Genomic DNA, 12,159 nt, shown 5'->3' with positions numbered 1-12,159 from the left:
ATGACAAAAATATTTATTTCGCAATCTTCATGTGCATATTTTGAACATATGCATTTTATTTCATAAACTTGTTGATATTTCTCTCTTTTTATTGAATAGTTTGTTCTTTTTGAGATATTTTGGTGGGAAAAAGTTTTTAAACATGTAGTAGCTAGAATAACGAAGGGTTTAAAAGCTGATGATAAAGCGAAGTAAGTGACTGAAAAAGAATTAACTGCTTGTGTTTGGCCATCACCTTCTACATCAGAAAGCCTCCACAAGGTTTCTTATAAGTAGTCTTCTCAGACTATTTAAAAAGTGAACAGTTTGAGCGCATGAAACCAAATTCTATTTTAAGAGTGACTGAGAAGAATTTGTCATATATATTTGAAAATTGAAATCTGTATTGGTAGACAAGTAAATAAGACAAACTAATCATATTCAAAGATTTAAAAAAAAAATTTGGCATATATTTGCTACCACTTTCTTATTTTCACTAGATTTTCTATTAAAGGGCTCTAAGCTCTCTCGTAAACTGGTTTGCCTTCATAGTGGTCTGATCAGACTACCTATAAAAAATCGTGTGGTGGCTTTGCGCGCATTAGAGGTTATCTCGATTTCAAGCGGGGAAATGTTTTTACTCTTACTCACCCGAGCTGAAATGAACTCTGCGTCCGAGGTGGTGGTGCCAAGTGCCAACTCCTGGTGAACAAACTATACATGTTCACAGAGGGCTATTGTGACAGTCTGATTCACGTTGGACTTTCATATGGAGAACACCAGATACCCGTCACCACCAAGACAACATGATTGAACGACACCGATTTGGTGGTGCAGGATTGCTCGTTTTAGGTGGAAATATAAAAGGGCTCCTGAATAGATCTGCATGGTCAAATTGGAACCACGGCTGGCCAAACTTATCGGGACATCCTACTGGAACAACGTGTCCCTTTGTTTAGGGGTGCCCACGGCGCAGGATTTGTGTTTATGGACAACGACACTTGTCCTCACCGAGAAAACATCGGAAGCGAATTCCTTCAATCTGAGATTATATGAATGGCCAGCATTATCACCAGACTTGAATTCCATAGAACATGTATGAGACATGTTTGGCCGATAGGTTGCACGCCGTCAACCACCGTTTAATTGCGTTATTTATTTTAGAGATCTAGAAAATTCGAAGTAAAAATAACATTAAAAACCTCAAAATTCTGACCTCTTTTTCGTTTATGTCATCTTAAAACAGACATAATTTAAGCATTTTAACGCAGTCACATTTTGCAAATTAGTAGAGCTGCTCGTGCTCTTTCTTAAGCAACCTTTTTTTAGCTCAAAACGACTGACCTTGATTGATTGTTCAAGGCTTTCAATAATTATTATTCGTAATGATTCTAATGATATAAAATAGCAATAGCTTTTGAGTAAATCATAATATAAAAAAACTATTTCGCCCTAAATTTGCGATTAGAAATAGTGCTATCAACATTTTATATTTCAAATCTGTAGTTGTATTTCATTAGGCAGCAAATTGCCCAAAATAGTTTTTCGACTGCAAGTTTAACAGTTAATATTAATTTTAACTGCTCAAGAACTTGAATATTAGTCTTGATTTTATTTTTATCCATTGAATTTCTTGTACATTTTATAAACGTGTTTGATATTACAAGTTTCAAATCTAAGAAATTTTGCTTAGAAAAACAAAATGTAACGTAGACAAAAAATGGAGAAAAAGTTTCGAAAAAAATTCAAAAACTTTCGAACAGATTGGAATATTTAAAAAAGGCTCGTAATAAGTCTTCAATTCTTAAATAAATTCATTAAAAAAAGTTATTTAAATAAATTTAAAAAAAAAACATATTTTTCATTAAAAAAAAATTTCATTGCAATCTCAACGGAACTTGGATGAAAAGTCTCAACATTTTACCTTGTTCGTTTGCTTTCAAAATATAATAAGAACATTTAGATGGAACATAACGGAAACATAATGGACGGTAGACTCCTAAATCGTTTGAAATTCATAAGTGGAATGAGCCTTTTTTAAACTTTCCGAAATGAGAATTTTTCAATTTTCGTATTCAAATTTAAAGTAATTATCTGAAATAATTTTCATTTCAGCGAACTTACCGTAATACACATCTAATCTTAAAAGTGTGGAAATACCATATTCTAAACAAGCTGGTTGAATTCTTCCACCATTGGGATAAAAGTCCACATGACCAATAGGGTTAATTATTCCTAAATTAAGAACAGCTGAAACAGAAAGTATGAAGATTTTTTTTAAAAGAGAAGATGAATAAAATAAACTATTTTAAATCCAAAAAAAAAGTGTAAGTGTCCTTAGTATTGATATATTTTGCTTTGGCTGTATTAATAAAATATTAGAATAAATCTCTTTTTTTGTGGAAATAATCGTGTGAGCTGATGGCGAGATTATACCTTTTCCTCATTTTGTTTTCCTGCTTTTTAATTGTTTCTTTTTTCAATTTTTAAATACTTCTTTAAAATATTTTAGTTTAATAACTTTTCTTCTACTCTTTTTAAAAATCCTTACATTTTTTCCATGTTTTTTTCTGTATTTTTATTTTAGTCAAATAAATTAAAAATAATTTAGATTACGAAATAAAAAAAGAGGATTTTTATGTTACATCCCCACTCCCTAAAAAATTTAGCTACCATCTAAGAATTTTTAGAAAAAATATTGTCTATTTGTAATACTTTCCTTTGGTAAAAAGCACATTAACCATGAGAAGAAAAAATTTTTAATCTTAAAATACAATCAACATATAAAATTATTATGAGTTATAAGAAACAAAATCTTGTAATAATCATAAAAATTTAATACGCAATTTGCTGCAGATAATTGCTCGTAGACCTACTTTGCAATTAAATTAATTTTTTTTTTCAAATTTAATAATTTTTTTAACTCGCTGTCAGTTCGGTTCAAAATCATTTGTTCATATTTCTTCTTCATTCATATATAACATTGCTTTTTTAATCCTTCATATTGACTTTTCCTTTTTATAAAAAGATATTTACCAGATTTGTTTTTTTTTTCACAAGGCAACTTTACAAAGCATAATAGAAGTTGACAGTTTTCTTTCACATTTCAAAATCTCTTTTTTTTTTCTGGATTAGTACTCACGAAAACATTCTCCTCCGCCGGTATGAATAACGTCCACAAATTTGGCATTTTTATATGATAGTTTTCCATTATTAATATCTTCTTTGGAGGCAGGAACCGCTCCTGGATCTAGAACTGAATCCAAGAGAAAAAGAACTGGATGAAAACAAGCTTGGCGAATATCGATAAAGAGAAACAGCTTTGAAAAATAAGATATAATAACCATGACAGAATTTGCAAATAAACTATGACGGACTACTTTGTAGTATTAAAGAGAAATTCTATCAAATAATATAGCTTTTTTATGTAAAGTTCTTGTTCTTTTTCAGTAGTGTCAATAAAATTCCCTAATTTTACCAGTAATTAACCTCTAACCTCTCTAATTAACCTCTAATTTCTCTCATTAACCTCTAACTACTGGGCTACCACGGCGCGTTTTTTTTCTGATTTTATAAAATATAATGACTCCCTCGGGAAATTTAATGATTTTATTTTATTTCATAACTATCATAACCGTCGTTAAACAGCCGACCCAATTTTTCGTCACGACTACCAATGTTCAACTCCGTATCTTTGTAGTTTTGAATCCAATCCAGAAGACAAGGTAACTCCTGGATCAAGTGTTGGCAGAAATTTGCCTTCCTGGAGGACTTTTTGAAAGAACTAACCGCTCAAGGAAACCACAAAAACTGCCCATGGTTAGTCTGACGGCAAGGAAACTCTAACACATGATCCGTCTACCACTGAGGATATTTCATGTAAGCACTGTGGTCGGAGCAAGCTGGATGCATATTCATATCGACCATCCATTGCTGGGATTTGAACCCGGTTCACCTCATTAGAAGGCAAACGCTCTGTTCCCTGAGCATGATTTAATGATTTAATAGTAAAATATCACTTATATCATTGTAATTAATTAAGCGTTTTGCAATCCTTATTAAGAAGGAAATTAAACAAATTAAGAATCGCAAATTATCAAGAGAGGAAATTTCTGCAGGGTTATTCATAATTCCCTCCGGGGTTACGAAGCGTTATATTAAAAAAACGAAGACGAATATGGCAAAAAAGAACATATGAAATTATTCCGAAAGTATTCAAGTTTTAATTCAAGCAGTTGCCGGTAGATGGCAGTAACATGTACCACTGAAGCCAGTTGTAGTAAAGAAAAATGGCGTTTATAGGCGGAGGGAATTAAATAACCCTGTATTAAAATCAGGCTCATCATTACCTATGCCTATTAAATCAAAATAGTAGATTAAAAATAATCAGAGATCAATTTATATGTCTATTGAAGTTCAAAGGCGTTTTCTATTGAAATGTAAATGTTTAAAAAACTATTTGAAAAATTGGTTTGCTAGTTTGTTACATCTTAGTTAGCAATAAAATTGATTTATTGTATGCTCCAGTTATTCCTTGTCACCCTGCATTATTTAAACTTAAATGAAATTTTAAATAGATAATAGCTACATAGCTATCATTTTGCACTAATTATAAAAACAAAATTTCAAATTCCAACTTAATTTATATTTAGTAATAACTATTTAAAATCAAGAATCTGATATCAAAGATCTACAGTTTTTTTGCTGCAACATTATCTTTTGTAGTTATGTACTGGACTGATCTCTATGGAACGGTCCTCAGAAGGTAAGCGAAGTCAAGCATCACTAGCTGCGGTCAGTGTGCGAGTGGATGACCTCCTCGATCAACCTGCGAAGGGACCGAGTGCGTACGGTATTGGTCCGCGTTAAGCTGTTCTACCTTAAAACGCTAGACGTCGCAATCAAAGAGGGTGTCAGGGATGGGATAGCCTGGTCGGTAGGGTGATGGGCCCATGTCTGAGAGTTCGTGGGTTCGAACCCCACCGGCTGAACACTCCCCGTGTAGTAAAGTAAATGATGCACGTTAAATCTGTCGAGTCACAAAAGTTCTCCATGTCCCCATAACAAATCAATATCTATGGGGGTATTGAATTGGAGATCGATTGTTCTCTGATTCAGGTCAAAATTACGATCTGTGGATGAATGAATGGATGTACGAATGGGTCCGCCCTATAAAACGGATGTGACGTTTGGTGTGGAAGAAGTCGTATTCTTGGCAATAGATGGCGCTACTGAAAAACACGAAACGCACACTCTGCCGGTTTCACCAAGCAGGCTTGCCCGTTAGCAAGTGGCATTAGAACCATCCAATAGGGTGCCATTGCCTCTGCAAAGGATCAAAATTGTGATGGCACATCTTTGAGTCATCCTCGGGAATCTTTCCAGACCTCCGTTAATAGTCTATTGAGTAGCTTCAGTGCGAAATAAATAAACTATAACAACAACTATCTTTTGTGATTTCTACTACACTGCCAAATTTACTTGATGCAAAGTGTTTTTTAAATATTTACTTACAAGTCAACCTTCGAACTATGTTTTCTTCATTTTGATCTCTGATGACTTTTGCTGCCATACCCACTAAATACGAACCGTAACTGTGGCCAATGAGATGAAACTTGTCTCCTTTTATACCAGTTCTATTCTAGATGGAAAAAAAAATTCTTTTTTCTAAAACCACTTTAAGAAAAAGAAAGCGATTGATGTCAAATATGTTTAATATTAATCGATTTGTTGAACCTCAATATCCTGCAACTTTGCTTGCAACCATAACTTCTCTAATTACTTTTGACCAACGCTATCCGGACGAGTATTATTCAATTTCCGTTTTTTTTTGTTGTTGTGTGGAGCTTTTTTATTAATCCCTATTTTGACTGCCTGTTAAAGCCATTTAAGTATTAAATTAAAGAATGACCTCACTGATAAAATAAGCTAATTATATTATTTTCTTACATTTTACGTATTTTATTAAAAATATTCAATTTCTTATAAATATTTCAAACCTTCACGAGTCATATTGTCGAAATCGTATGCGAAATATTCCAATACGCGATCTATTTATGCAAAAGACATTTAATTTTTTTAATAGTTGAATTTGTTTCTTTAATTTGACTCTTTTAGTGCCCCTTCCCGGTTTGCCCGATACTGTTATAATTTTTTTTTAAAAAAATCAAGTGCCACTGCCTGGAAGTTCGATATAGCCTACACCAGGGGTCGCCAAACTTTTTTGGTCATCGACCCCTATATAATTTTTCGAAATCTCCATCGACCCCCGCAAAAGTAATTTTCTGTTAATTAAAATAAAACTATATTAGATACTGTGTTTGTACATTTATTTTATGATTTTAAACATTTATTAAAGTAATAGTACATTGTGAAACAATAGTTTTATGAAAAATATATTAATGTTGAAATTTAAATACCTTAATATTTATTAAATAGTAAGTAATTATAAGCAAGTAGAAATAATAAGTCACTACAGATTTATTGCTTCTTAATCAATGAGATGGGTGTGTCTGGTATTTTTTTGCAAGGTTCGCTATATTGGGTTCAAAATTGGTCAATTTTAATTTTCGTCAAAATTGGTCAATTTTGTAATTTTTGTAAAAAAATACAAAGTGTGCTATAGTTTTGTCGCGGACTGTACTAATCCATATTATTAATGCTTACCTTCTTTTTTGTGCATTGATAATTAAAATTGATATCTAAACCAAACGAATGGTTTTATCGAAACAATAACTAATTATCCAAAACTATAAAAGTTTTAATAATGACACTGCAAATATTCAACACAGTTTGCAAAGATAGCTGAAACTGCGTATGATATTTGCATTTGTAACGTCAATGCTCGTCACACGTGACATTTGGACAAGCGCACATATGCATATGACTTATAAACTGCGCTGAGTTCGTGCCACTGCGCGGTGGTACGTAAATACTTGTTTCACCCCAATAAATATACGTTTATTAATTTATGTTTTATAAAGAAACTGATATTGAGTCAATTATAAAAAAAAATCACAAATTTCACATACTTAATTAGGCATGCGTGATTTGCGTATTGAGAACTGTTTTTTTTTTTCGACCCACAATCGACCCTTCCGATTCGGATCGACCCCCATTCGCCCCCCTGTCTCAGATCGACCCCCGCTTTTGTTAAATAGACCCCTGGGGGTCTATATAGACCACTTTGGCGACCTCTGGCCTACACTAATGTTTTTCTTTTTTAAAGTTAAGCGCCACTACCTGATATACTCCACCCTAATGTGTTTTAAGGTTAAATGTCACTGTCCGATATACATTTATAAGGAGAGGCAATTATCCTGCAATAACCACGCTATAATTAGTATTTTTAAGGTTAAGTATTATTTCTCGGAATACCCTACCATACTATTTGTAGCAGTAAAGGGTTACTGTTTCTAATTCTTTTATTTAATAATAGTGTTTTGACTATTATAAAATGAAAAATTCGAAAAATGTTTGAATTGTAAAGCATGAAACTTTTGCGTCATTTTAAAGAATTCACTTTTTAATGGAAAATGGCCAAATTTGAGCGAAATTAGTTGAATAGTTCCTGAGAAATTTAATTTTGGAAAAAATCGTTTTTTTAAATGCTGAATACTTTAAAAGCTGAGTTCTGAAATTTAAAAACAGTTGTAACGTATTAAGATACTGAAATGGGCTGAAATTGAAAATCAATCCCATAACTGGACAAATTAGAGGAAAAATATCAGTTTTTTTTGTCGTATGCCTGTTTAGGCAGTGGGGGTGCGATTGTTCCTGTTTTCAGTGGCGCCATCTATGGCCAGGAATTCGACTTCTGCCACGCCATTCACACAACCACAACCCGTTTATAGGGCGGGTTACATTCACACACAAAGGAGAAAGGACATAGTACACACAGAGAGCGAAATAAACATCCATGCCTTGCCCGGGATTCGAACCCAGGACCTTTCTGATGCAAGGACAGTTCCCTACCCCCTACACAGGCCGGTCAACAGAAACATCAGTTGATGTAGTTTTTGCAAACCATGACTTGAAATGTTGTATCATTTATGAAAATCTATTCTGCTACCACGTTTTCCTAAAGTAAGGTTGTAAAAAAATTGATTAATGGTTAATCACTTAACTGCAATTACAGATTTCTCATTAGTAATTCTCTCTCTTTTATAATTCTCTTTTTCCTCTCGTTTGTAAATAATCGTCATAATATTTCCTTTCAATTTATTTTCTTCGTCTATATTTGGCATTTTTTCATGTTTTGATTTATTTCCTTTATCTTATAGTTTTTATTTATAGATTTTTTAATAGTAACATACCATGATATTTTGAATAACAAAAGCTGCTTGTTCGCCTGCGACGAGAGAGTTCTGAGCCGCTGCTGCTAGATCTGGTGTGTTGCCCCATGTCCAGTCGACGAGAACAACATTGTACTTTCCTCTTATAAAAAGTTGCGTTTTTATTTCCTAAAAAAGTGATTCTATTTTATTTTCTGTAGATAGAAAATATGAGAGATAAAAAGTAAACTATCTGAAGACATTAGACGATGGCATTGTAAATGCAAATGTAATGGAAAGTAAATGTAGAGAGTTAGGAGTTATTCATATGGTGCTTAGTCTTCACCGAATTCGCAAAAAAATTTAAAGTTAAGAAGGAAAAAAACTAAGGGAAAGAATTCTAATAACGACATTTTAAAAAGAAAACTTGCTTAAAAAAAAAAAAAAAAAAAAAAAAAAAAAAAAAAAAAAAAAAAAAAAAAAAAAAAAAAAAAAAAAAAAAAAAAAAANAAAATGCTGCCTATTCACGGATTCACGACGTTAGTATATCACGTGATTCAAAATATTGCTCGTAGTAAAACTAGCATATACTGTTGGAAGTGATGTCCCAAATTCTTGACAGATGAATTTTTATGTATACGTCGCACGTATACATAAAATATACGTATTATGTATACGTTATGTATACCAAACCTAATATTGGGTTTACGGCTATTAATTTTAAACTCCGTAATCTTGTAATTTTGAACCTAATCCAGAAGGCAAAGGAATTCCTGGATCAACTTTTAGGAGAAACTTGTCTTCGTGGTGGACTTTTTAATGCAACTAACCTGAATTTGTATTACACGGTGAGGAAACCCCTGAAAACCTTCCACGGTTAGCCTGACGGCAAGGGTACTCTAACCCATGACTCGTCTACCACTGAGGGTATTTTGTGTCAGCACTGTAGTCGGTGCAAGCCGGATGAGGAATTCGTATCGACCAGCCATTGCTGGGGCTCGAACCCGGTTCATCTCATTGGAAGGCGAACGCTGTATCCCCTGGGCCATCATGACGGGTTAAAGGCTAATTGAAGAATCTGGATCTTTGCAAATATTGTAATGCAATATTTAAATGCAATACGCATTACTTAAAATGATATGCAATATGCATTATTTAAATGTAATATGCAATATTTAAATGCAATATGCAATATTTAAATGCAATACGCAATACTTAAAATGATATGCAATATGCATTATTTAAATGCAATATGCAATATTTAAATGCAATATGCAATATTTAAATGCAATATTTAAATGCAATATGCAATATTTAAAATGACATGCAATATGCATTATTTAAATGCAATATGCAATATTTAAGTGCAAATGCAATATTTAAAATGACCTGTGTATTTTTTAAATTATTTTTTTAGTGTGCCTGACAACTTTTTAGGTTAATTACAGTTAGCTTATAAACCTGCAGACTAAGTAAGAAATTAGTAAAGTTTTACTCTCCATACTAAATTTGCTTAGACTTACAGCAATAAACTTTCAATAAGGGTATATGCAATAATCTCTCACTACTCCTGGCTCACTAAACACAGCAAAAACTAATTCAGACGAATTGCCTAATGAATAATCTACTGTCTTTATGTTGTCTAATGAATAATGAATATGCTATTAATCTGCATAATGATATGTTTTCTCACTGGAATGAAGCCTAAAAGGAAACAGGTTGCTTGGAAAATCATAGACACTTTTCCAGGTAAAATACCAACGGTCGTCAATAGTGCAGCTCTGCCCGGGATCGATCCCCGGCTCAGACACTGGATTTTTGGGATGCAGAAAATCCTCAGCGGCCATGTCGTATGATTATGCGGCATGTAAAAGATCCCTGGAGTGTCTTAATGGCTCTTGGCACTTCCGGCAAAATTAAAATTCCTAGTGCACTTCAGTATCCGAATAAGAGTCTCGGTGCTGCCATCTAGTGTGGCAGAAACTATACGTCCAAATTAACATGGCCAACGGTATCTCACCCATTGTGGTGGTTCTGAAAGAGGGGATGCCACTTATGGAGAACGCACTAGGTCTGCTCATGTGTGTGCACTCGTGCAACTCATTGGAAATAAAAGGGGAAAAAATTATTTAAATGTTTTTTTTTATGCCTGGGTGTTGGACAAAAAACTATTAAGCATGAAGTATTTTATTTGAAAAATAGTCTTTAAATCCAGTGTCTCATTTGAGGGTTTATTATGAATTATTAAAAACTGAAGTTTTTTATATTCGGTTACAAAACGTTTTTAAACAGCAATATAGAACTAATGTATATAAATAATGGCTTTCGAATAACAGTAATAAATCCAAATAAATCACACACTTTTCATCTGCTTTCCTTAAAAGTTTTGTAGGAGGTTAAAATTTCATTTTTAAGGATATTTTGATTTTTTTTAAAGAAAAAGTAATGTTTATGCTGAATGTTAATCCTTAAACATCAATAAAAATAATAAAGCCTTAACAGTCGTATTTTCTGCTAGAAATTAAAATTTTAATGACGTCACGGGTATGAAAATTTTTAAGGATTATTCCGACGGTATTTGTCATTTATATTTCTCACTGTCTGATCAGAAAATTGATTCGTAAAAGTGTGCACTAGATTGTACACATTGTGTTTCAAGTTCTTAAATCTGATTTATCGTCTTTTCTTTTGGCTTGACATTGTTCCCTATAATATGCTTAATAAGCATTTAAAAAATGCAAGAAAATTTGGATCTTACTCTCTGCCAAGCTGTTCTACAGATCCCATCCAACCAACCATGCGCAACAAGAACTGTATCGGCTTCTGGATCAAAATCACTGTCATCAGGCAATTCGCCACCACATTTGTGCAATGGTTCAGCTTTTTCGGAGTTTTTTGGCGTGAAAAGAACAAATATCGTCTCTGGCGGATTGTCTCCTATTTGTTCCGTTTTTGCCGTGTAGGCCTCAGCTATAGAAGTATTGCACCCTTCGTAATGGACATTTTCAAAACAACCGTTTGCTTCCTTCAGAAGCCCAGTGAAAAAATCGTAAGCTGAAAATAAATACAGAAATAAATTAAATAATGACTATTTTGATACTTAATGAATCAGTGAATTATCCTTTATCATAGGATCATAAGTTATGGTATATCAGTGAAGAAGTAGTGAATTAATTGAAATATTAAGGTGGTAGAGAAGAAATTCTTTAACAGTTTCTTTCGGATCGATTAGCAATCCAAATTAGCTTCGCTCATTGGAAAGAGTCCATCTTTTTGATGAGTCATTGAAGATACAGTTTTAACAACAGTGATGGACGGATCATGGGATGGAATCCCATTGTCTTCGGGCTAAGTCTGAATATTTTTCCACTCCATGAAACGCAAATATGGTTTAGTTATATCAAAAAGTTCTTCTAAAAATCCAGTTTATCCCAATGCTTGAGCCAGGAGTTCTTCTGGATTGGGTTCAAAATTACAAAACCACCGAGCTGAACATTGATGGTCGCGAACTCAGAAATGGTTCAACTGTTCAACGTCGGTAATAAAATAAAATTAAAACCATGAACGCTACTTTTTAATATGAGCACAACCTGCTTACTGCTCATACAAATTTCACAATATACATCATTTCGTTCAAGGAGAAAAAGTCTCCATCTCTGTGGTAAGTTTTTTCTCGGAGGAGTAAGAACTAAGAATCTTATTCCTCCCTCTTTGGGAAAATGCCACTCGTTATGAAAAGAGACGATGCGTCAATCCGAAAATGTACTGCAAAAAAAAGTAAACAAGCGAAGTATAAGTTTAAAATAATCAGGCGTAACTAACTACACATAAAAGTAAGAGTCTAGAGAAATATGGCTCCTCCGTAAACAGTTTAAAAAATTGTAAATTTTATCACATTCAGAACATA

General features: G+C 33.2%; 1 protein-coding gene across 1 annotated transcript in view; it reads right to left on the bottom strand.

The window, feature by feature from the left end:
• Nucleotides 1-2,103: 2,103 nt before the first annotated feature.
• Nucleotides 2,104-12,159, bottom strand: part of LOC107445352 (pancreatic lipase-related protein 2-like) — a gene marked incomplete at its 3' end in the record, with an annotated part of 33,497 nt that continues 23,441 nt past the window's right edge. Inside the window, 5 exon segments of the mRNA XM_043039891.2 lie at nt 2,104-2,229; nt 3,122-3,235; nt 5,494-5,620; nt 8,295-8,441; nt 11,011-11,306. Coding sequence (XP_042895825.2) covers nt 2,104-2,229; nt 3,122-3,235; nt 5,494-5,620; nt 8,295-8,441; nt 11,011-11,306 — 810 coding nt within the window.

Source organism: Parasteatoda tepidariorum, chromosome 4, assembly GCF_043381705.1.
Source record: "Parasteatoda tepidariorum isolate YZ-2023 chromosome 4, CAS_Ptep_4.0, whole genome shotgun sequence".
Lineage (NCBI taxonomy): Eukaryota > Metazoa > Arthropoda > Arachnida > Araneae > Theridiidae > Parasteatoda > Parasteatoda tepidariorum.
This window is presented reverse-complemented; position numbering and strand designations above follow the sequence as displayed.